General features: G+C 41.7%; 1 protein-coding gene across 2 annotated transcripts in view; it reads right to left on the bottom strand.

Annotated features, from left to right (window-relative positions):
• Window positions 1-323: 323 nt before the first annotated feature.
• slc24a2b (solute carrier family 24 member 2b) overlaps window positions 324-25,106 on the bottom strand; it is a 36,001-nt gene continuing 11,218 nt past the window's right edge. The window contains exons 3-10 of one of the 2 annotated variants that reach the window (XM_011494463.4): window positions 10,960-10,995; window positions 10,581-10,713; window positions 10,398-10,481; window positions 9,925-10,004; window positions 9,635-9,772; window positions 9,133-9,222; window positions 2,590-2,756; window positions 324-2,515 (exon numbers count right to left, since the gene is read on the bottom strand). In XM_011494463.4, the coding sequence (XP_011492765.1) occupies window positions 2,266-2,515; window positions 2,590-2,756; window positions 9,133-9,222; window positions 9,635-9,772; window positions 9,925-10,004; window positions 10,398-10,481; window positions 10,581-10,713; window positions 10,960-10,995 (978 nt within the window). In that variant the 3' untranslated portion in view covers window positions 324-2,265. The remainder of the gene's footprint in view (window positions 2,516-2,589; window positions 2,757-9,132; window positions 9,223-9,634; window positions 9,773-9,924; window positions 10,005-10,397; window positions 10,482-10,580; window positions 10,714-10,959; window positions 10,996-25,106) is intronic. The other variant, XM_004086000.5, reaches the window with a different exon arrangement.

The raw sequence follows: 25,106 nt of genomic DNA, 5'->3' as shown, positions 1-25,106 counted from the left end.
CACAGCAGCGCAGAGGAGAGCACTCTCCACCCCCCACTGATAAAACACTTGCAGCAGTTTTGTGCAGATGAGCACATTTACATGAGTTTCTTTCTTTGCACCATAGAAAGCTGTTTCATTTCTGTCCTGTAATAATCCCACAGGTGGAAAGACCATCCCAAATTCTATAGAATGAAGGTTTCTTTATGTTCAACCATCTTCAAACCAACTAGGATTATCGGTAGGTGAAACATTGCTTCAATTTTCATTTCTTTCATTCTTTTGTGATTGAATTTCTGGGATTAAACAGTAAATTCAGTCAAAAGAAATTCTCCTAAAAATCAGTTAATTTGTTTTTTTTCTGTTAATTTATTTGACCATCATGATTTACACAGAGGAATATTATATAGGTTTTACAGTATAGTACAGGATTCAAGTAGTAAATGAATAGTATTCCATACATAGCATACATGGGAAGTACAACAACTTAGTAACTTTCGTCATATTATTGAAACTGTTTTTTAACAGTTTTAAAAAACATTTGTTCCTTCAAAAATGATTCTGACAAGAAAACAGGAAAAAAGTTCAAGATGATACTGCATAGAGCGACTAAACCCGATGGAGAGGTCGACAAAAGTGCTGAGAATAAAAGAGATGATCTACAAGTATTTATAAAGTTCTCCATTTACAATTTACACTCTTCTGTATAGAAACAAATACACCAGAAACCAGTTAAAAGAGAGCCAGCCGTTCCTGTGGAAAACACATGTGACATTTATTCAGACATCAAATAGGAAAGCATAAAAAAGGTTTTGTGTTGAACACAGCACAGGAGCTGAATGGACCTTTCCTGCTGTTTGAAATGGATCAATCAGAACCAGAACCAGGCTTCCAAACAAAGTTGGATCTTTTAGAACAGAGCACGTTCTTTTCCCTTCAGCTCTCTGAGTACAAGACTCCTTAAATCTCAATTTATCAACATATCTCTGTATGTTTTGGAAATCTGTAGTCAAAATAACATTTTAGTGGATAGACGAAGGGTTCTGAGGCTGCTCTGGGGTCCAAACTGAAAGAGCTGAGTCAGCATGTGTTCCCAGACGCTGATCATAGGAAAACACTCATCCGAGTGGATCTGGAGCCTTCACATTCCCAGGAAAATCAAGAGGACACGAACACAGAAACTCACTAATGCTGATATCAAATAGTGTTGTTGAAGAAATAGAAGTACACACACGACAACGTTTCATCTTCTGCCTCAATCCCACCTCTGAACGTGGTGCTCGGAAAGCCATCCGTGTTCACATGCTCATCCGTGAATGGAAAACCGGACAGACGTGCACACGTATGCACGGAAACCTGCCAGCTGTAAATATTCAGTCTTTAATGCACTCTGTCATCATCATCATCATCATCATCATCATCATCATCGCTGTTCCTGCTGAAGACAAACTCAGGCATGAGGCTGTAACCCTTGTGCTATCTTAGGCACTTTAACGTTGGAAGGTGGGTCATCTAGACCCACTAGACAGTGCTCTGAACCTTTTTTCTTCAATGATTTGTGATCTTCACTGGTGTCCATGGATTACATGAAATCTTTCCACCTTTATCCACCTTTGTCATGGTAGGGAGAACACCTCAATGGAAGGGGGGGTCATCTAAGATAGAATAAGGGTTAAAGCACATTCAGCAGTTTCATGATCATGAACGCCTCACATCTGCTGGTGTAGACGTTGCATTCATGTGTTGCATCATCGTCCAGACATCATCGTTCCCTTCAGCTCCTCGGGGGGTTTGCCTGAGCAGCAGGAAAACAAACCCATCTGAGCCAACGTCGGTTTTCCATGCATGTCTGTCCGTCCTGCAGTGTTTCCTCAGCGTGGTCACATGGTACAAAGTCAGCTGGTACATTGAAAATGTCTGTTTGCCATCTCTATATATTTATGTTGCACCTGCTTGATATTCCATTGGTGAAGACATGTGAAGGGGTGCGCCGTGGTGTAGTGGTTAGCAGTATCCCTGGCTCAAATCTCAGCTGGGTCCGTTCTGCGTGGTCTCCTTACACATGCATGGATTCTCTCCAGCTTCAGTCAGAACATGCTTCAAAGGTCCAGGTTGTGATTGTACCTGAAAACTGGTTCTTGATTGACCGAACTGCTTAAAAAAGGTTTGAGAACTACAGCTGCTTCAGCAGCCTCAGTGTGTGTCTGTGTGTGCATACAGAGTAGTGTGGGTCGTCTCCATGTGGGATGTTGTGTTGAAGAACATGTTTTTGCTCCTTTACGAGTCTCAGATGGTGACGGGACACATGATGATCTTGTCCTCCAGCATGACACTGATGACCAGGAAGACAAAGTAGAGCACGAACATGAAGAAGCCCAGAAATTTACTCATTTTCCACTTGCAAGCTGCAATGGACAGGATGACAAAGAGCAGCATGAGGAAGAGGAGGACTATGGCACAGAAGAGGCCATTGCTGCTCACTTCCACAGCCTTAAAGTCATTGATGATGTTGAAGAGGAGCCACGGGAACGGCAGGCTGCAGAGAGGACAACCAATAACAAGGTTAGACTGCGCTCACATGGAGAAGCTTCGTGTCTGCTGTGCACTGACCCGACAGTGATGTCAAATATGTTGGAGCCCACGGAGCTGGACACGGCCATGTCTCCGAGGCCTTTCCGAGCAACGATCACGCTGGTGATGAGGTCAGGGATCGACGTCCCAGCCGCCAGGATGGTCAGACCCATGATTTCCTCTGTGATCCAAAACGTTTCTCCGACCTGCAGTGAAGCCGCGGATCCACAAACATTACGACTCAGAATGACACAGAGAGCTCAAACTGCAATCAAATGATGTTAAGCAACAATTTCTGGATCCGTCATCTTCATCATCATCATCTATAAAACACTTTAAAATAATATAAATGGAAAAAAAAATCCTGCACTTTAAAGCTAAACACAATAAAAACTGTTGAAAATAAATGTAATAAATACACTGAACAAAAATATAAACGCGACACTTATTGCTCCCATTTTTTATGGTATGAACTCAAAGATGTGAAACATTTTCCACATACACAAAATAACCAGTTCTCTGAAATATTGTCCACAAATCTGTCTAAATCTGTGATAGTGAGCACTTCTCCTTTGCCAAGACAATCCATCCCACCTCACAGGTGTGCACAGGTGTGCCTTAGACTGGCCACAAGAAAAGGCCACTCTGAAATCTTCAGTTTTGTTTTATTTAGGGGGTCAGGGGACTCAGACAACCAGTCAGTATCTGGTGTGACCACCATTTGCCTCATGAAGTGCGACACATCTCCTTCGCAGTCAGTCCCCTGACCCCTTCAATAAAACAAAACTGAAGATTTCAGAGTGGCCTTTTCTTGTGGCCAGTCTAAGGCAAAGGAAAAGTGCTCACTATCCCAGATTTAGACAGATTTGTGGACAATATTTCAGAGAACTGGTTATTTTGTGTATGTGGAAAATGTTTCACAACTTTGGGTTCATGCCTACGGAGCCCTTGTCCTGATATTACGATATTAAAATATATCTTGTTCCCACAGATTAATATCTTGTTCCCTCAGATTAATATCTCGTTCGTACGAAATATTATTCCGTTCCCACAAGATACTATCCCTTTCCCTCGAAATGATTAACTCGTGCGAATGCAATAATTATTGCGTTCGAACGCAATAATTAATCCGTTCGAATGCAATAATTATTCACGTCATAAGTCATTCACGCGGATATGCTCTCTGTACGCCGGCAAAAGCCGCTTTCAGCGGTAACTTCCGTGTCTCTGTGACCCACAATTTTTCAAAAAAGGAACATGAAAAACAAAAATGATCACTTTACGGCGTACAGAGCCAATCACCGTGTCCCTGTAACCAAGGTGTAACAACAAGACCAAAGATTGGCTGCAGAGCATGCTGGGAAACGTGAGGTACCGCTATTGTTGTTATGCTACAAGCTAAAGGTAAGTGCTTTAGGCGAAGCAGCCAGCTTAAAATGATATTTTTCAGATTTTCATCGAGACAATAACAGATCGACCATTCTTGCTTTTATTTTTACCCCTATTGAATGCTCACAGAGACACGGAAGTAGCGACAGGAAGCGGCTTTTGCAGCAAGATGACGGAGGGCGTACCAGATGTGAACGTGAATACGATGGATGCTTCTGTGCTTTTTAAAATAAATAAATCTGTTCTCTAAACACCCTCCGTGTCTTCAATGCAATGTAATGAGACACACACAGACAGAAATGTGAAGGTATCTGCTGTAAATCTATGACGTAAATTAATAACAGGATATGATCGGCTAGTCAGTTAGCATGTAGCCTAATAGCCTTCGAATGTAAACTGACTGACTGCTAAAGTTAATAAAAGACAAGTCCTAAATGTTATTATTCCTATTCGACCCTAAACTACAATATCAGCTGTCTGTCTGTCAACCGACCAGCCAGTTGCCCAAACGCCTGCATACATCAAAGAGCTCTGCGGCGGCGCTAGTAGTAGTAGCCTAGCAGGAGCTATCGTATGAGAAAGCAGCCTAGTTATCATAAATCTTTTGATATTTTTCTTATATTCATTGAGACGGTAATAAAGTGATCATTTTTGTTTTTCATGTTCCTTTTTTTTTAACGAATGTGGGTCACAGAGACACGGAAGTTACCGCTGAAAGCGGCTTAGTTTTGCCGGCGTACAGAGAGCATATCCGCGTGAATGACTTATGACGTGAATAATTATTGCGTTCGAACGGATTAATTATTGCGTTCGAACGACATAATTATTGCGTTCGCACGAGTTAATCATTTCGAGGGAACGGAATAGTATCTTGTGGGAACAGAATAGTATTTCGTACGAACGAGATATTAATCTGAGGGAACAAGATATTAATCTGTGGGAACAAGATATACTCTAATATCTTAATGTCAGGACAAGAGCTCCGTACATACTCAACTCAACTCAACTTTATTTATAAAGCACTTTAAACAGAACAAGGTTCACCAAAGTGCTGAACAACACAAAAATAAATAAAAGCACATGAAAATATAAAGCATAAAACACATAAAATAGGTCCGGATTCCAACTCAGTTAAAAGCCAAAGTGAAAAAATATGTTTTAAGAGCAGATTTAAAAATACTGAGTGAGTCTATCTGTCTGAGGTACAGGGGCAATTCCTTCCAGATTTTTGGTCCGAAGACCGAGAAGGCTCGATCACCTCTCCGTTTTCTCCTGGTCTTCGAGACGACCAGCTGTGTCTGATTGGTTGACCTAAGGGAGCGGGGGGGAGTGTACACCTGAATCAGGTCAGACAGATATTTTGGAGCGAGTCCATGGAGACATTTAAAAACAAATAGGAGAATTTTAAAATCAATGCGTAAGCGAACTGGGAGCCAATGAAGAGATGCTAAAATGGGAGTGATATGTTCTTGTTTCCATGTACCAGTTAGAAGACGGGCAGCTGCATTTTGGACTAACTGCAAACGAGCAAGTCATTTCTGGGAAAGCCCAACATAGAGAGCATTACAGTAGTCCAAACGTGTTGAAATAAAAGCATGGATTAAAATCTCAAAGTCATGGCGAGAGAGGAGAGGTTTAACCTTGGCCAGTTGTCTCAGGTGAAAAAAACTGGATTTCACCACTGAGTTTATATGAGCATTAAAAGTTAAATTGCTATCCAGTTTCACACCTAGACTTGTTGCTGTCTGTTTCAGGTGATCATTTAAAACGCCTAAGTCGACATGTGCCTTAGAGACGTCACTTGGACCAAATAGCAGAACCTCTGTTTTTTCCTGGTTTAAGTGCAAGAAGTCACATGACATCCATGTCTTAATGTTACCAAGACATTCTAATAACTGGTGAGCAGAATATGCTTCTTCCTGTTTTAACAGTATGTAAATCTGACTGTCATCAGCATAGAGGTGGAATGAAATCCCGTGTTTGCGGAGAATAGACCCAAGTGGAAGCAGGTACATTGAAAAAAGAAGAGGCCCCAGAACAGAGCCCTGATACACCACATGTGAAAGTTGCTCTACGGGATTCTGTACGTCCAAGACGGACACAGAAGCTCCTCTCATTTAAGTACGATCTGAGCCATTCTAAAGCACTACCTCGAAGACCCACCCAGCTTTCCAGGCGAGACAAAGGGATTTGGTGGTCAACTGTGTCGAATGCAGCTGCCAGATCGAGCAGAACCAAAACAACATGGTGACCGGCATCCGATGCTAGAAAAATGTCATTTGAAACCCTCAATAGCGCAGACTCGGTACTGTGACAGGGTTTAAATCCTGACTGAAACACCTCAAGAATGCTGTTCTCCTCTAAAAACGTTGTTAACTGGCAGTACAGAATTTTCTACAAAACCTTTGAAAGGAAGGGGAGCTTAGAAATTGGTCTAAAGTTTGACAAAATGGAGGAGTCCAGGCCAGGCGTTTTTTTTAATAAGTGGTGTTACTACTGCATGTTTGAAGCACGAGGGCACACTCCCGTGAATTAAACTGCTGTTAATTAAACTGAGAACATAAGGAGCCAGAGTGGGAAACACTTCTTTAAAAAGACGAGGTGGAACTGGATCATTGGGAGATCCTGATGGCTTCATCTGACTAATTAATTTTTCCAAGTAAGACAGACTGACAGGCTCAAACCGGTGGAGAACAGTAGAACATGAGGTGGAGATGGAGTGACTGAAAGAGGGGGGGCTAATGAGGGTCCTAATGTTCTTGATTTTATCAATAAAAAGGTCTCAAACATCTCACAAACCTTAGTTGAGTTCTCAAGAGAGACCGGTTGTGGAACATTTAAAACAGAGTAAATGGTTTTAAATAAAACCCGAGGATTGTGCTGGTTGCTTGCAATGATGTCTGAAAAATGTTTAGTTTTAGCAGCCTTCATGGTCTTTTGATAAGATCGCCAGCTGCCTCTCAACAACTGGAAGGAAACTTGCAGCCGGTCTTTCTTCCACTTCCGCTCGGCTCTCCTGACGGCACGAGTGGTCTCATCTAACCAGGGCTCAGACCTCAACCTGGAGAGCCTTGTTTTTAGCGGAGCTACATTGTCTAAAACAGTTTGAATACAAGCAGGATGACATGTTCTCAACATCTGAATTGCAGCTCTGATATTGTGGTAAAATGATGGTAGAGTTAAAAGCTGCAGAGAACTGAGCGGCCGAATGGGAGTTAATAGTGCGACTGCATAAAACAGGGGCTGGAGGTTTAACTGTGTGACATGGCAGCTGCACATTAAACAAAACAGGCATGTGGTCAGAAAACAAAGCATCGCAGATTTCAAGGTCAAAAGTTGTTAAGCCATGGGTTAAAATTAAGTCAAGTGTGTGACCATGTTCTTGCGTAGGGGCAGACACAAGTTGAACAAGATTAAAAGAGTTGATAAGATTCAAAAAGTCTCTGGCCAGTGATTTATCAGGACAGCAGACATGAATATTAAAATCCCCAACTATCAAAATTCTGTCATATTTTGGCATTATTCCAGCCAAGAACACAACGAAATCATCAATGAAGTCCTTGTTGTATTTTGGCGGCCTGTATATAACAGCACAAAACATTGAGAGAGCAGGGTCTAGTTTAAAGACGCTTGCCTCAAAACTAGAGTAGGTCTTTGTTAAAATCACCTGTTTACAGTTGTAGCTGGTCCTGTAGACTGTGGCCACACCCCCTCCTCGACCAGACGATCTAGGAGCGCTAAAATATGAGCAATCCGGTGGTAAAAGTTCAGTGAAAGCGCTACTGTCGTCTCCAGAGATCCAAGTTTCAGTTACATAAAGGAAATCCAGTCGATGGGTGACGAAGAAATCCTTTAGGATGAAGGTTTTGTTGGCTAGCGATCTAGCGTTCACGAGCGCCATCCTAGCCGGGATTGGAGTGCCCTTCATTGGCAGAGCGCGAGGAAGCTGCCGCAGGTTGTGGAGGCCTCTCCCCCGCTTGCGGAGGTACGGCAAGGTGGGTCGACGGCCCCGCAGCTCCACGTCCACGCCAACCAGAGAGACCAAACAGGGAGCGACCGGGTCCGTACAACGTACAGCTTTCAGTTTCACCAGTAAACCGCTACGCTTTCCTCGCCGCCTGCGCCGCCATCGCGGAAGCGGAGCACGATACAGGTGAGCTGGTATGCTTGAGAAAAGCGGGGGACAGCGCGATTCTTGCCCGGGGAGTTTAAGTTGAAGCGGATTTTGAAACGGGTTTCTGAAGGGGGGACGTAAATTCAGAAGAGTTTGGCGATCGTAGATCAGCAACGAGTTGACATTCGTCACTAACGTCAGTAAACAAAGCGCAAATACAAACAACACTCGTAGTGACAGAAGGCTAGCCAAGCACACCGGCGCCATCTTGCACATTACATCATCCCATAAAAAATGGGAGCAATAACAAAAGTGTTGCGTTTATATTTTTGTTCAGTGTAAGTGAATCAATGTTCAGATCACAATGACAACCAAAACAACCAAACAAATAAAAAACAACATTACATTTTAGAAACGGAAACAAAAAGAAATGAAATAAAAGTGTTTCAGAAAATAAAAGAAACACAAAAACAAACAGCAAAGGAACTATGGCCATCACTGATTGGATGATGATGTTTGGTCTTTGAGTGTTTTAAAAGCCTCTTCAGTGTCTGAATACTGATCAACGTTATGATGAGTACACAGCAGATCCAGCATCGCTTTGGCCAAATAACCTTTGGTTGGAATGATGGACTGAATGGCATCTGTCTTTTGTCATCAAGGCATTGTGGGCGTGGCTTCTTTAACCTTGATGTAATCAGTGATTTCCGGTAGTTCTGACCTTTTCCAGTTTCTTATTGTGTTTTTTGGAATAGTGTTTTGGTTTCAGGTCTATCTAAAATGTGTTGTTGCTATTTTATCACTTGTTTGTTCAGTTATTGTTGTGATCTTTGGTATTTTTCTGCGTCGAGTGATTTGCCCTTCAGGGCCACCGTATGAATGTGTTAAAACCCTGAATCCAGAGAGAGTTTACCAGGATAGACATAATATCATTGAAAGCGTACTTTTTTTGATCATACCCACAATGCTTAGCTTTACTTCTAAAGATGTGTTTCATTAACTGGACAGAGAAGCAGCAGAAGCTCTCTGGTGAGCAGAACTTGAGCTTCTGATGTGTTTGTGAAAGAGCCGCCACGCACCTGGTGAGCCCACCACACCATCAGGTAAGAGAAGAAGGCAATCCAACAGATGGAGCCGAGGAAAGTGAAAGGAAAAAACCTTTCAGCGTTCTGAAAAATGGACAAATGCTGCATGTTAATGACTACTATAAACACATACAGACAACATTTACTTCACTGACAAGCAAGATATCATAAAAGGTAACATTTCATTTCCTTTTTTATTTCAAAGCAAGCTATCTCAGAACTGAACAAAAATATGAAGATGGTTAAATTACACAAATGACTGCGTGATGAGGTTCTTTTTGCCGTTTCAAACACTATTGTTTGTTCCGTAAAATGGTTTTGGATCAAAAATGTTTGCAGACACTCAGAGGACATCTATGCGTTTGATTATTCACACTAGTAGATAAAAAGATCCTTAGAATAAAAACAACATGATGATGTTCATCTGAGGGAACCAGCCATCCATGAGACTCCTGTGAACGTCCACGCTTTGGACATGATGTGTTTGCGAGTTCACCTCTCGCCTGACGTCCGGCAGAGTCAGCCACAGGGGGAAGATGATGGGGAAGATGATGAGGTAGGTCAGCCGTTTCCTGAAGGTGTCAGGCCAGGCCAAGCTCAAAGGTTGGCCTTCATCGTCGTCCTCCTCACCAGCCTGTCAAGGACTTTGTTATTCTACAGTGTTTTTTGGTTTTTCCTGCATTTGTTCATGTTTTCCTACAGAATGTGGATAAATCGGTTCATTGGGCTACAATGGAGGGACCTTTAAAGAACATGGAAGAGAGAAGAACCTCTGAGACAACCTACCTGATCTCCTCCAGCGACTCCATTCATGGGTGGAGTGACTTCAACTGCAACGTTTGAACTATTGGAGGTGTTTTTCTCCACTTGGGGACAGAAAGGTTACAGAAATAGTGACCATTATCATGTTGCCTCTCTTTAAAGCAACTTTAACAAAAATGAGGTTGCTATGAACTAGAAAACTAGAGAACAAACACCAAGAACTAGTTTCTTTTGAAGTTACCAGATTTTTTGTCAAAGTACAGAAATAAACCCCATTAAAGCTAGTAAACCAGGCTGAATTATATATCATTTATGAACTAACTGGTAGACTGTACAGTATGCAGATCAAGCTAAACTCCGCAAAAACGAAAGAACAAAAGGGTCCAATCAAACACAAAGTTATGCTTTTGTTCCACCATGAACAGTGTTTGCATCATGATCCATGGATGCAGAGTCCCTGAGAGATGCATAGGTGTCATGAAAGTGCGGTTACACACCCACACCGTTGGCTGTGACCCCGTCGTCCTTGCACTTCTTCTTGGCCATTTTGTGAAGGATTGATGCCTTCTCTTTGAACCCTCCTGCAGTCACAAAAACAGACAGCTGTTCCAGCCGGATCCAAATGTCGCCAAAGCATGACCGAGGCGGGAAAGAGTCCAGGCTAAAAGGTGGGGTGTTACCAGATACTTTGTGAGCCACACCTTCATCGCTGAGGGGGTCCAGAGTGTGGATCATGAGCTGGAAGATGCTGTTTCTCATCAGAGAGTTGTGAAGGGAGGCACAGCTGCCTTCCCTCTGCAGTCTGGGCCTGGCCTACCACACACAAAAAACACACAAAAGATTGGTTTTATTGCAAATATGACATCATTCATCCACACACATTTATCACATGGTTTCACTCACACAACTAAAACTGACAAAACTCTATTTTCTTTCAAAATAAGCGTGTTAGCATTATATTTAGGCAAGACAGGTTTAGTTTTCAATCATTGTAGGACTTTTACTTCAATAAAACGTTTGCTTGATGAGTTGGTTGGATTGTGGACATTTCAAACTCACCGTTAGCTTGTTCTCATCGTCTGCAGAGGCTGTCACCTTTGGCAAAAGACGAAGAACATTCACAGTTCAGATAATAACAAACACACCAAGGAAAGCAGGAATTCAGCTGAAAGCACCAAGTTACAACCCGATTCTAACATGTTATATAACATACAGAATGTCAAAATGTCCCACTTAAAGAGATCAGAGATGTCGGTAACATTCATCATAGAAATAATTTCACTGTGAGAGGCAGAAACAAAGAATCCAGGAATTAATCATGTTTATTGTCCCACTCTGATCACCTACTAATCGATTTCCAAAGCGTTCCCAGTGATCTTTTAATCATGATGACGCCGTTTTTAGTCAAAATCCAAAAACCTGTGTTGTTTTCTAGGACATAGTTTCTGCAGAGCAGCAGGAGTTAATCAGAAATTCATCTCTGAGTTGTGGGCAGGTCTGATGGCATGGAGTAAGCCTGGGGCCTGTTTCACAAAGGAGGTTCAACCAACTCTGAGGTCAAACCTGAACTCTGAGTTGGTCAATCGAGAGATTGACAACTCTGAGTTTTCAGTTTCAGAGCAGCTGATCCGCGTTAGATCAATCAACTCTGAGTGGACTGATTCGGAGGTGAGCGTGCGCACCGCGTCTATAAGAAGCCATTATCAATGGAGCGCAGATATCACGAGTCACCATGGCAACCGTGAAAAAAAGAGGTCTGCGTATTTTTCGCCAGCTGAACTTGACGTGCTGCTGCAGAGTTACAGTGAATATGAGCACATATTCCAGAAGAAAAGCAACACCGCTGCATCTGCAAAACAGAGAAAGTTAGCGTGGAAAACATAGCTGCTCAAGTTAATGCCTAAGTTTGCATTTAAATCATTGGTATAAAATATTGGCTGCAATAACTTTTTAAATAGCGTAAGGTGTGAAATAAAAAATGGGGATATTTAGGAGTACTTTTGAAGTGTTATTCCTGGTGTAAATGCATGAAATGCTGCATAGTGTACAGAACCAATCTGGGGGGGGAAATGCATTTAACGTCGGTAATGTTTAAAGGACTTTTTTGTTAACCTTCCCCTCTAGCAAACGTTGGTCATTTTAATATTAATACATGCAATTGTGTTTTTAAAAGTGAACTTTTGTCTACTGTTGAACCTTTCGCTGCGCAAAGACTTCCTTCTTTTCTCTCGTCTTTCCGACCGACCGTGGTCAGAAGCGCAGGGGAGATTTCCTTCAGGGCCGAAGGGAATTCTCCTTCGGGGTTCACTTCCCGTTGGAAACCCTCAACCTCCAGAGCGGAATAAGAATGACTCCAAAACAGTTATTCTGGGAATGACACCTTCTCCGTCCTCCTCATCCGTGCTCACCCCCCCCCCCCCCCCCATCTGCATCTGCACTCGCCCCTCCCCTTGTCTCTCGTGGATCGCACCCCGCTCAGCACACACACACTGCAACACTACCCTTGTATTGATCAAGTGGTATAGGTTTATATGGGATTAAGTAAGTAAGCAGTGCTAGAAAATTGTGTTTCCAAAAAGTAATTGTTACATTAATCTAATTCAATGTCCCTGATTTCATTTTCATGTAGATGCAATCCTGCAGGAATTAAAAGAACATGGCAGCAGCTAAAAATGAAGTATAAAAACATAATTCAATCAGGTCAAATGTGAGCATGTCATGGATGTAGGCTTTGTTGACAATATTTGACATATGAAACATCTACATAGCAGGACCTAATGTTGTTTTCATTGTATATGTAATTGACTGCAACGAAAAACGGTAACGCTCAAACAAAAACGTATGGGGAAATGACAAAACATCGAGTCGAGGTCTCAAAATCCTCGTACGACGTAAATGTAATTCTCTACGAATTAATGCAGCCTCCTCGTCTATTGGGTATTCCAAAAAAGGACAAGCCATTCTTGTCACTTAGATCGCGTGACGGAAATGTGGGCAATGAAGGTTGAAGCGAAATATAGTGCTTCGTCTTTAAAAAGGGGAGGGGACCGGCAGAAACTTCGAGTTTGGAGAATAAAACCTGCTCCCGACCAGGTTAGGTTCACAGCATAAGTAACCATGGATACTGACTCCGAGTAAAAGTTACCTCTCTTTCAGAAACGGGTTTGACTTACTCTGCTTTCTCTGGTTTGACAAACCTCCGATTCTGAAACGGAAAACCCAGGGTTTCCCTGATTTCCGGGTTTATGAACTCAGAGTTTACACTTAACCTCCTTTGTGAAACAGGCCCCTGTTCTGACTTCCCATCATCCATCTGTTTACATGCTCTCCTGCTAGCTTACAGCCCCTCACACCCAAAGCGATCATTACAGGAGCAACAAAAATGGCAGCAATCTCAGATCCATCCATCCGTCCAGACCTGATCCAGATTCCAGCTCAAACCAGGAAAAAAAAAACGTTCATGGATCTGTTTGTCTGCATGAGAAGGGGGCGGGGCTGGGATACGTTGGCCCCGCCCACTAAAGCGGCTGCATCACTGCTAAAAGCGTTTCCCAGCTGCACTTTTCCTCTGCTCCTGATTCACATCAGTTTTCATCTTAATTTTCTTTATAAATGTCCATCATCAGGAAAATACCACAAGAACTGGTGCAAAAGAGTGAACCTTCAGGTTATGCACAGAAACTCTTTAAAATCATAGGATGTAGTTTCCTTTATCGTTTGGTTTATTTTGTTTCTCAGAGGTGAAGAGCATCAGTAATCATCATCATTAGTGACTGACAGATACTTTTTGTTCCATTCTAACTGAATATTTCTATGAAAAAGACGCCTCATTAATGAAGGAACAGCCCTTTGTTGGTCCCATCAGGACAAAAGAAATCTTCCTTCACCTCTTTGTCTTTTTTTATGTGAACTTATTTTGTGAAATTTGTTCAAATATTGTATCTTATTCTACTCGCAGGAATAATTCTCTTTGAACTGTGAACACAATAAAACCGAAACATTTCCCGCAGCCAAAACTCTGCCTTTCATTTCCCCAAACAGACACAATTCTGCCGAATAACTGATCCCAAGGACAGAAGAATGAATGAAGAATGAAGGACAGAAGGAGAACCGAGTCCGGCAGTCCGAGATGCTTCGGAAGAACAAACAGCTACACAAAACGACAATACACAAACAAACAGCTACACAAAACGACAATACACAAACAAACAGCTGCACAAAACCACAACACACAAACAGCTGCACAAAACGACAATACACAAACAAACGGCTGTACAAAACCACAACACACAAACAGCTGCACAAAACGACAAAAAACTAACAAACAGCTACACAAAACGACAATACACAAACAAACAGCTACACAAAACGACAATACACAAACAAACAGCTACACAAAACGACAATACACAAACAAACAGCTGCACAAAACCACAACACACAAACAGCTGCACAAAACGACAATACACAAACAAACGGCTGTACAAAACCACAACACACAAACAGCTGCACAAAACGACAAAAAACTAACAAACAGCTACACAAAACGACAATACACAAACAAACAGCTACACAAAACGACAATACACAAACAAACAGCTACACAAAACGACAATACACAAACAAACAGCTGCAAAAAACCACAACACACCAACAGCTGCACAAAACGACAAAAAACTAACAAACAGCTGCACAAAACGACAATACACAAACAAACAGCTGCACAAAACCACAACACACAAACAAAATGCTCCACAAAACAACAACAGACAAACAAACAGCTGCACAAATGACAACAAACAGCTACGCAAAACCACAACAAACAGCTGCACAAAAGGACAACAAACAAACAAACTACTCCACAAAATGACAACAAACAAACAAACAGCTGCACAAAACGACAATACACAAACAAATAGCTGCACAAAACGACAATACACAAACAAACGGCTGCACAAAACCACAACACACAAACAGCTGCACAAAACAACAATACACAAACAAACGGCTGCACAAAACCACAACACACAAACAGCTGCACAAAACGACAATACACAAACAAACAGCTGCACAAAACCACAACACACAAACAAAATGCTCCACAAAACAACAACAGACAAACAAACAGCTGCACAAATGACAACAAACAGCTACACAAAACGACAATACACAAACAAACAGCTGCAAAAAACCACAACACACCAACAGCTGCACAAAACGACAAAAAACTAACAAACAGCTGCACAAAACGACAATACACAAACAAACAGCTGCACAAAACCACAACACACAAACAAAATGCTCCACAAAACAACAACAGACAAACAAACAGCTGCACAAATGACAACAAACAGCTACACAAAACCACAACAAACAGCTGCACAAAAGGACAACAAACAAACAAACTACTCCACAAAATGACAACAAACAGACAAACAGCTGCACAAAAGACAATACACAAACAAACAGCTGCACAAAACCACAATACACAAACAAACAGCTGCACAAAACCACAACACACAAACAGCTGCATAAAACGACAAAAAACAAACAAAAAGCTGCACAAAACCACAACACACAAACAGCTGCACAAAACTACAACACACAAACAAACAGCTGCACAAAGTGACAATACACAAACAAACAGCTGCACAAACGGACAAAAAACAAACAACTGCACAAAACCACAACACAAAAACAGCTGCACAAAACGACAAAAAACAAACAAAAAGCTGCACAAAACCACAACACACAAACAAAATGCTCCACAAAACGACAACAGACAAACAAACAGCTGCACAAATGACAACAAACAGCTGCACAAACCGAACACAAACAGCTGCACAAAAGGACAACACACAAACAAACAGCTGCACAAAACGACAACAAACAAACAAACTGCTCCACAAAATGACAACAAACAAACAAACAGCTGCACAAAACCACAACACACAAACAGCTGCACAAAAGGACAACACAGAAGCAAACAGCTGCACAAAACGACAACAAACAAACAAACAGCTGCACAAAACACACAAACAGGGGGGTATTCCAGGAAGCATGTTTAAACTCCCCTGACATTAATCCTGAACTCTGGCTGAAATCCTCCTGAACTTGCTTACTCTGGGTATGTCGGTTCCAACAGACCAGGGGCCTGTTTCAGAAAGGAGGTTCAACCAACTCTGAGGTTGAACTTGAACTCTGAGTTGGTCAATCGGGAGATTAACAACTCTGAGTTTTCTGTTTCAGAGAAGCTGATCCGAGTTAGGTCAATCAACTCTGAGTGGACTGATTCGGAGGTGAGCGTGCGCACCGCGACTATAAGAAGCCATTATCAATGGAGCGCAGATATTACGAGTCACCATGGCAACCGTGGAAAAAAAGAGGTCTGCATATTTTTCGCCAGCTGAACTTGACGTGCTGCTGCAGAGTTACAGTGAATATGAGCACATATTCCAGAAGAAAAGCAACACCGCTGCATCTGCAAAACAGAGACAGTTAGCGTGGAAAACATAGCTGCTCAAGTTAATGCCTAAGTTTGCATTTAAATCATTGTTATAAAATATTGACTGTAATAACTTTTAAAATAGCGTAAGGAGTGAAATAAAAAATGGTGATATTTAGGTGTACTTTTGAAGTGTTATTCCTGTTGTAATTGCAGGAAATGCTGCATAGTGTACAGAACCAATCTGGGGGAAAATGCATTTAACGTCGGTAATGTTTAGAGGACTTTTTTGTTAACCTTCCCCTCTTGCAAACGTTGGTCAGTTTAATATTAATCCATGCAATTGTGTTTTTAAAAGGGAACTTTTGTCTACTGTTGAACCTTTCGCTGCGCGAAGACTTTTCCTTTCTTTTCTCTCGTCTTTCCGACCGACCGTGGTCAGAAGCGCAGGGGAGATTTCCTTCAGGGCCGAAGGGAATTCTCCTTCGGGGTTCACTTCCCGTTGGAAACCCTCAACCTCCAGAGCGGAATAAGAATGACTCCAAAACAGTTATTCTGGGAATGACACCTTCTCCGTCCTCCTCATCCGTGCTCACCCCACCCCCCCCCCCCCATCTGCACCTGCAATCGCCCCTCCCCTTGTCTCTCGTGGATCGCACCCCGCTCAGCACACACACGCTGCAACACTACCCTTGTATTGATCAAGTGGTATAGGTTTATATGGGATTAAGTAAGTAAGCAGTGCTAGAAAATTGTGTTTCCAAAAAGTAATTGTTACATTAATCTAATTCAATGTCCCTGATTTCATTTTCATGTAGATGCAATCCTGCAGGAATTAAAAGAACATGGCAGCAGCTAAAAATGAAGTATAAAAACATAATTCAATCAGGTCAAATGTGAGCATGTCATGGATGTAGGCTTTGTTGACAATATTTGACATATGAAACATCTACATAGCAATACATATCTAATGTTGTTTTCATTGTATATATGTAATTGACTGCAACGAAAAACGGTAACGCTCAAACAAAAACGTATGGAGCAATGACAAAATATTGAGTCTTCTCAAAATCCTCGTACGAGGTAAATATAATTCTCTATGAATTAATGCAGCCTCCTCGTCTATTGGGTCCTCCAAAAGAACAAGCCATTCTTGTCACTTAGACCGTCTCTGTGTGACGGACATTTGGGCAATGAAGGTTAAAGCGAAAAATACCGCTTCGTCTTTAAAAAGGGGAGGGGACCGGCAGAAACCTTGAGTTTAGAGGATAAAACCTGCTCCCGACCAGGTTAGGTTCACAGCATAAGTAACCATGGACACTGACTCCGAGTATAAGTTACCTCTCTTTCAGAAACGGGTTTGACTTACTCTGCTTTCTCAGGTTTAACAAACCTCCCATTCTGAAACGGAAAACCCAGGGTTTCCCTGATTTCAGGGTTAACGCACTCAGAGTTTACACTAAACCTCCTCTCTGAAACAGACCCCAGATATGAGTTAGTGTAATTACGCTCCACTTGGTAACCCTGGGTTAATGCACGTGCACAGCAGGTACATACAGACATTCTCAATGGATCACCGATTTCTGGAGTCACCATGAAAACGCGTGGAGAAAAAAAGAGAGCGCTATACTTCAGTGAGACGGAGTCTGAGATTTTAATGATGGCGTATGAAGATTATACGTCCATCAAAAAAGTAACACGGCTGCATCATCAGCAAAAGAAAGAGTTTCTGCTTGGAGAAAAAGAACAGACAAAGTAAACGCACGAGTTTCTGATCTTATTTTCATTTTCCTTGTGACGCATATATATATATATATATATAACTTATCCAATTTTGCCAACTTAAATGAATTACTTCTATTGGTAACAAATAATTGAGTTAAATGTATTCAACCTAATTTCTTACGTCTATAAAACTCAATAATTGTTTATACAACTCAAATTTACATATGTATCCAACTAAATGTCATATCACTCCAATTCAATATATATTTTTTCCACCTTAATTAATTATAATTATTGACCTCTCAAATGTCTAAGTTTGAGCAGATATACTCATTTTTATAAAAATAAAAAGAACGGGAAAAAAATGCACGAAGAGTATAAATTGATTGAAGAATTTTCCGTCATTATCATCACAGCAGAACAGGGTAGGGGTGCAATATAAGATCATCATCCTCTCCCTCCCTCTCACTCATGGTGCAGACTTAAGGATAGTAGGACAAAATAACTTGACAAAACACTATAAAACAGTTAAACAACTAAACACATTTGGTCAATAACCCACACTTAAACCAAAATCCGTCCAGACAGGCAGAGGGAATGATATCCCACAATTCCTTGTGGTGCCGATCTAACAGCAGCACCAAAGTTCCACCTACTTAATTGAATTAATTTGAATGAAAGTAAAATAAATGTCTGAAAACTACGTGTTATTTTTAAGTTGACTTAACTAAAAAAAATGATTATCTGAATTGAATCAAATAATTAAGTTAGATCAAAGTAACAAGTTTATCTTTCCAACATCCATATGTGGTCTTATCACCCTCTCAAGGCCTGTTCACACCGGGACGAATTTCGCCGGCGATTTTCGCCGACGTTTAACGCCTCGTGACTAAACAAAGGGCACCAACGAGAGTGTGCACACCGACGCGAAAAAACGCCAGGCGTTAAAGCGTCAAAAAAAAAAAACGCCTCGGGTTCGTTTTTTTTTTTCGACGCGTCGCGTCGAAATCTACTCGACCAATGAGAATGGCGCTTTTGCTCACGTGTCTGGAGCTTCTGAAGTTACAGTAAAACACAACTTGGGGGCGCTCAAACACAAAACTGCCTTGCTGAGCACACATACCAGCGAAGAAGATAGACGCCAAGTAGCGTCTACACACAGCCGCGAAGCAATAATGACGGACATTCTAAAATATCCCCGAACCAAGCACCAGTTGGAGCTACTGGTGCTTGAAATATTCATGTTTTCTTTGTTTGATTCTGACAAGCGTGTAAATACTTGCTCTCTTCTTCTGAGTGAAAAGCGACTTTCAGAAGCGTAAAGTTGCGCAGCGCCACCTTGTGTACAGGAGTATTTCTGTTTTACATTAAGCGCCATCTAATGTCAGGGAATGAAATTGCATGTTCACTTCACTCATCGTCAGCGAAAATCGCCTGGGTGTGAACACAAAAAACGTGGCGAATAACGCCTGGCGAATATTCTTCCCGGTGTGTACGGGCCTTCATAGTGGAAAAAGTATTATCTGAGCTTCTTCATCCACTAAATCATCTTCAAATGGACACGCCATGCTGCTTCACCTCTCTGAAAACAAACTAACCTTCAACTAAACCTGCTCCAGACCAGGGGGGTATTCCAGGAAGCATGTTTAAACTAGCCTGACTTTAATCCTGAACTCTGGCTGAAATCCGCCTGCACTTGCTTACTCTGGGTATGTCGGTTCCAACAGACCGGATATGAGTTGGCGTAATTACGCTCCACTTGGTAACCCTGGGTTAACACACGTGCACAGCAGGTACATAAAGACATTCTCAATAGATCGCCGATTTCTGGACTCACCATGGAAACGCGTGGAGAAAAAAAAGAAAGCGCGACACTTGAGACGGAAGTGAGACGGAGTCTGAGATTTTAATGACGGCGGATAGAAATTATAAGTCCATCAAAAAAGTAACACGGCTGAAAGATAATTTAGTTAAATTTATTCAAACTCAATAATTGTTTATACAACTCAAATTTACGTATTTATCTAACTAAATGTCATGCTCATTTTTATAACAATAAAAAGAACGGAAAAAAATGCACGGAGTGCAAAAACTCATAACAGAATATTCCATCACTATCATAACAGGTTTGGGTGGTAGAGGTGCTATATAAACTCATCATCCTCTACTTTACTCTCACTCATGGTGCAGAGACGTAAGCATAGTAGGACAAAATAGCTCGGCAAAACACGGTGAAACACGGTCAAACAGCTATACAACTAAACACATTTTGTAAAAAAGCCACACTTAAACCCAAATCCGTCCAGACAGGCAAAGGGAATGATATCCCAGAATCCCTTGCGGTGCCGATCTAACAGCAGCACCAAAGTTACACCTACTTAATTGAATTAATTTGAATAAAAGGAAAATAATTGTCTGAAAACTATGTGTTATTTTTAAGGTGACCTAACAAAAAAATGATTTATCTTAACTGTAGCAAATAATGAAGTTAGATCAAAGTAACAAGTTTCTCTTTCCAACATCCATATGTGGTCTTATCACCCTCTCACGGTGGAAAAAGTATTATCTGAGCTTCTTCATCCACTAAATCATCTTCAAATGGACACGCCATGCTGCTTCACCTCTCTGAAAACAAACTAATCTTCAACTAAACCTGCTCCGGACCAGGTTATGTTCAGAGCAGGAGTTGCCATGGCAACTTGACCTACCCTGAAACATACCTCCATTTCTGGAACCGAAAACTGAGGTTATCCACTTCCTTAGCCTCAAACTTACCGTGGGAGCTAGCATAACCTGCTTTCTGGAATACCCCCATGCTGCACAAAACGCCAACAAACAGCTGCACAAAACAACAACAAACAAACAGCTGCACAAAACCCCAACAAACAGCTGCGAAAAAAAAAAAAACAAACAAGACAAACAGTTCCACAAAAAACCACACCATAAATGCCAAGGCTTCAATTCATCCAAATTTGACTGCAAACATTTTTTTGGGCGGTTGAACTTGGAACATCTCGGCCACAGAAAGACTTCATGTCTTGGAGTTATCCCGATAATATTTACTCCATCAAAGATTTCACAGAAAGTCTTTGTTTTAAACGGAGATGCTTTTCAAGCTTTGATAAAAAGGATTTTTTAATACATGTATATTTGTTTATAGTGGCTGGATGCCTCAGTGGGCTTGGTGTAGGAACAGCGCATGCCAATCAATGGTTTGACCTTTCACGATACCACCTAACTATGTAGCCACAAGGGGTTCAAGTCTGGGTCCCCCTGTGCCGGTACCCAGCCCTGGTAAAAAACAGAGTAGTGACAGGAAGAACGTCATTGTAATGCTTTGACACAATTCACAGAAACAAGTGTTAACTATCTGCTTATTTGCATTGGAGGTTCAAAGTTTTCAAATGTTTTTATGATTTGTTGACGTTGGATCTGAAACCGGAGATTTTTAACTCACCTTTACTTGTTTACCAGCACAAAGTTTAGTCCAAAAATCCCGATAAATCACGGAGACTGACCTCTGTGGTCCTCAGATGTGACCAGTTTTACTGCTTTGAATTGCTGACCCGCTCAGCTTGGTTTACATTCAAATGTTGTTTGAAAAATAGATCCAAGAATCTTAAAACTAAAACTGCAGCCTGAAAGTGAACAAATGTACCTTTACCAGCTTCTATTGACAAACACACAACACAAGTCCAATTGCATCACCTTTATAATAATGATCCTCACAGGGACATGTAGTTATCACAGATGTGCAGCTCTGCCCAAAATATTTGTCACTTTTTACTTTGCAGCTAATCTCAAAGTTATGTTGATGTTAAGACAAGAACCTTTTAAATTGGTAACAGTTTTAGATGGTTAGTAACAAACTGAAACACAAAACTGTCATGACTAGGGATGGATATCGTTAAGGTTTTAACGGTACTACTACTTTTATTGATACTGCATATCGATCCGGTATTTTAGCAAAACTCTTATCGATACTTTTAATAAAATAAATAAACGAATGACAAATTAAGAACAGAAAGTGTTTTATTTCCTCATTATACCACAATGTTGCTTTACTTTATACATTTTTCCAATTTGAAAAGTAAAATACATGAAAAAAGAAGTTATTTAAAGAAAAATAAACAGCAGTGTTTTGACATATTGCTGTCATGATGTAAACATAAAACAAATTAAATAAACGTTTGAGTTCATAAGATCATCCCAGAGAATATCTCTGCTTCAACTCCCGCAGTGAAAGCTGCGTCAATATTCACGACTAGGGATGGGTACCGAGGCCCGGTATTGAACGAGCCCCGGTATTGAACGAGCCCCGGTATTGAACGAGCCCGGGTATTGAACGAGCCGCGGGCCACATTCTTCAAGACCGCAGTATTGCTAAGATCTGACCTCAACGGTTCTGCTATCGGTTCTGGAGAAGTCACTTTTTGTGTCCTAGAGATATAAACGTTATCTGCCATATTTAACTCACCAAGTCAGTCAATTTTCCGTTAATTAATGATGATATTAATTTCACAATTCTGGCTGGAGAGGAGAGGTCTGTCTGGCTATTTGGGTGCACAGGGGGCGGGGCTAGTGTTCAGACAGCATGCGGCGCCCGCGTAAAATTAATGAAATCTGCGCCAGAGCGCCCCGACTATCATGTCAACTTGCTGCTATGATGACCGTATTATGCGCTCTCTGTGTGAAACGCAGTGGAGGAGTGCGGGGAAAACAACTCTCTGCTGCAGAGGATATCAACAGGTGAACAGGTAGAGAGGAGGGGGAGGGGCTTTGGATTCAAACTGTCAGAGATGGAAACACGGGCGTCAGATATATTGAAAGATTTCCTCCAAAGTGAAACATGGCAGTATGCATGTGTAGGATGAAGCCCTCGTCATGCATTAGTATCCGATTACGTATTGCAGAGGTTTGTAGTTTTGACAGGTTTTAAAAATGTGTCTTCAATCTTTCATTGCCTGTTTCCTTCACTTGACTTAAATAAGCTGGATCTTTGTGTCTTTTTCTTAGTTTAGTTTTTCCCTTAAACTTTGTTTTGTGGCAACTATTTTATATTTTTTACTAACCAGAAAATGATCTTTTGGGAAAATCATTAGTTGAGAGAAAACAAATAACTGTTGAGGCAAAAATCCCACCAAACTCATGAAGGAAGTGTGAGAGGTGGAGGTTGAAGTTCCTGAGAGCAGCGGACAGCTGAAAGGGTTCAAAATGATCTTTTTATGGTCTGTTTTTGTCAAACGTTCACCAGAAAGGGTCATGTGGGAGGAGTCACATCTCAGAGCTGCTATTCCAGCACATATGTAACCCTTGGTCTATCCTAGGCACTTTAACGTTGGGAGTTGGGTCATCTAGACCCACTAGACAGTGCTCTGAACCTTTGTTCTTCAATGATTTGTGATCTTCACTGGTGTCCATGGATTACATGAAATCTTTCCACCTTTATCCACCTTTGTCATGGTAGGGGGAACACCTCAATGGAAGGGGGGGGCATCTAAGATAGCACAAGGGAGAATCTTTCTGGAACTTATTCTTGTTTCTCAACTTAATATGTTTTAAATCCTTTTTTTACTAACTGTAATTTATCTTTAGTTTGGTGTCAGTGAGCACCCTTCATTCATTCATCTTCTTTACTGTTTATTCCCTTTCAGGGTCACGGGGTTGCCGGAGCCTATCCCGGCCTATCCTATGCCCCAGACTGGTCGCCAGTCTGTCGCAGGGTAGAATATCCTCAATCACACATCCATTCACTCTCACACTCACACCTATGGACAATTTAGAGTTGCCAATCAACCGATGAAGCATGTTTTTTGGATGGTGGGAGGAAGCCGGAGATCCTGGAGAAAACCCACGCATGCACGGGGAGAACATGCAAACTCCACACAGAAAGGACCCACATTGATGTTCTGTTTTTCATGTCCCCCAGCCGGGACTTGAACCGGGGGCCTTCTCGCTGTCAGGCAAGAGCGCTAACCACTGCACCACCGTGCAGCCGTAGGCAGTGAGCACCCTGACCAGAGAAATTCAGGAATCTTCAAACCAAAGGATAAATAGAGAAGATTCCTTTACTGATGGAAGAGAATCACATGACCCGTTTTCCTGTTAATGTTTGTGTTTTGTTGGTTGGGTAAATTTAAACTCAGAGTTTCTGAGAGTCTCCTGTGGCTTTGTGTTCATGGAAGCTCAAAGGTGTGGTCCTTAAAGAAAAATCCCTTCTTGAGGTCTTAAAGACTCCCCCAGCTGGGTTTCCAAACATTTGCTTCTTGTCGTTCATTTCCGTTCATCAGTTTATGAGATAAACATCGTCTTTTCTAGATGACCACATCTCTTTTTCAACAGTGGGTTTTGGTTTTTTATTACATTTAGCGGTAGAGGTGTATTTAGGGGTGGGGGTCTTCCAGCCCAAAAATACATTATAAATGTCAGCGTGAAAAGTGCTGACCTGAGGTCAGCAGAGTTACACCAGACCTCCACTAATTCCACGTACCCCCCTGTCATCAGGTCACAATCAGATCAACTTTCTCGCCTGCGCTGCTCTTCCTCCCATCCACCTGACAGTCCAAACTCAGGGACTAATCTGGGATTAATCAGCAGAGATCTCCACTTTTAGATTGGTTATGTTGAGGCCTGCGTGTCAGCTCCACAGCAGCTCTCCTTATAAAATGTTTCCATCTGGACCAGTGTCAGGCTTTGCAGAACCCAAAAACCCCAAAACTCGCCCACAATGACCTTTTTCTTTGCTCTTATGAGTGTAGAATCTATGCAACGTTCTTTTGGTGGATTATAAACATGTGAAACACGCTTCTGTTTCCAATAATGAGGCTATCTTCATGCAACACTTTTCTGATAAACTCAAACGGTTTTCTTCTGGACAGCAGAGCTCTGCAGCGGTCCACAATGACAGAGTGTAGCGCTGCGTTTGCTGTCGTCACTGCAGGTAAGCAGATGATAATGGGATGAGAGAGGATTGCTGAGGTAAGTGTCACCAGAGGGCAAACCTCCACATCTCGTCATTTCCAGGCAGGAAACAAGA

The sequence above is a fragment of the Oryzias latipes genome, chromosome 1 (genome assembly GCF_053564925.1).
Source record: "Oryzias latipes strain Hd-rR chromosome 1, Olatipes_Hd-rR_3.1".
NCBI classification, from domain to species: Eukaryota; Metazoa; Chordata; class Actinopteri; order Beloniformes; family Adrianichthyidae; genus Oryzias; species Oryzias latipes.
This window is presented reverse-complemented; position numbering and strand designations above follow the sequence as displayed.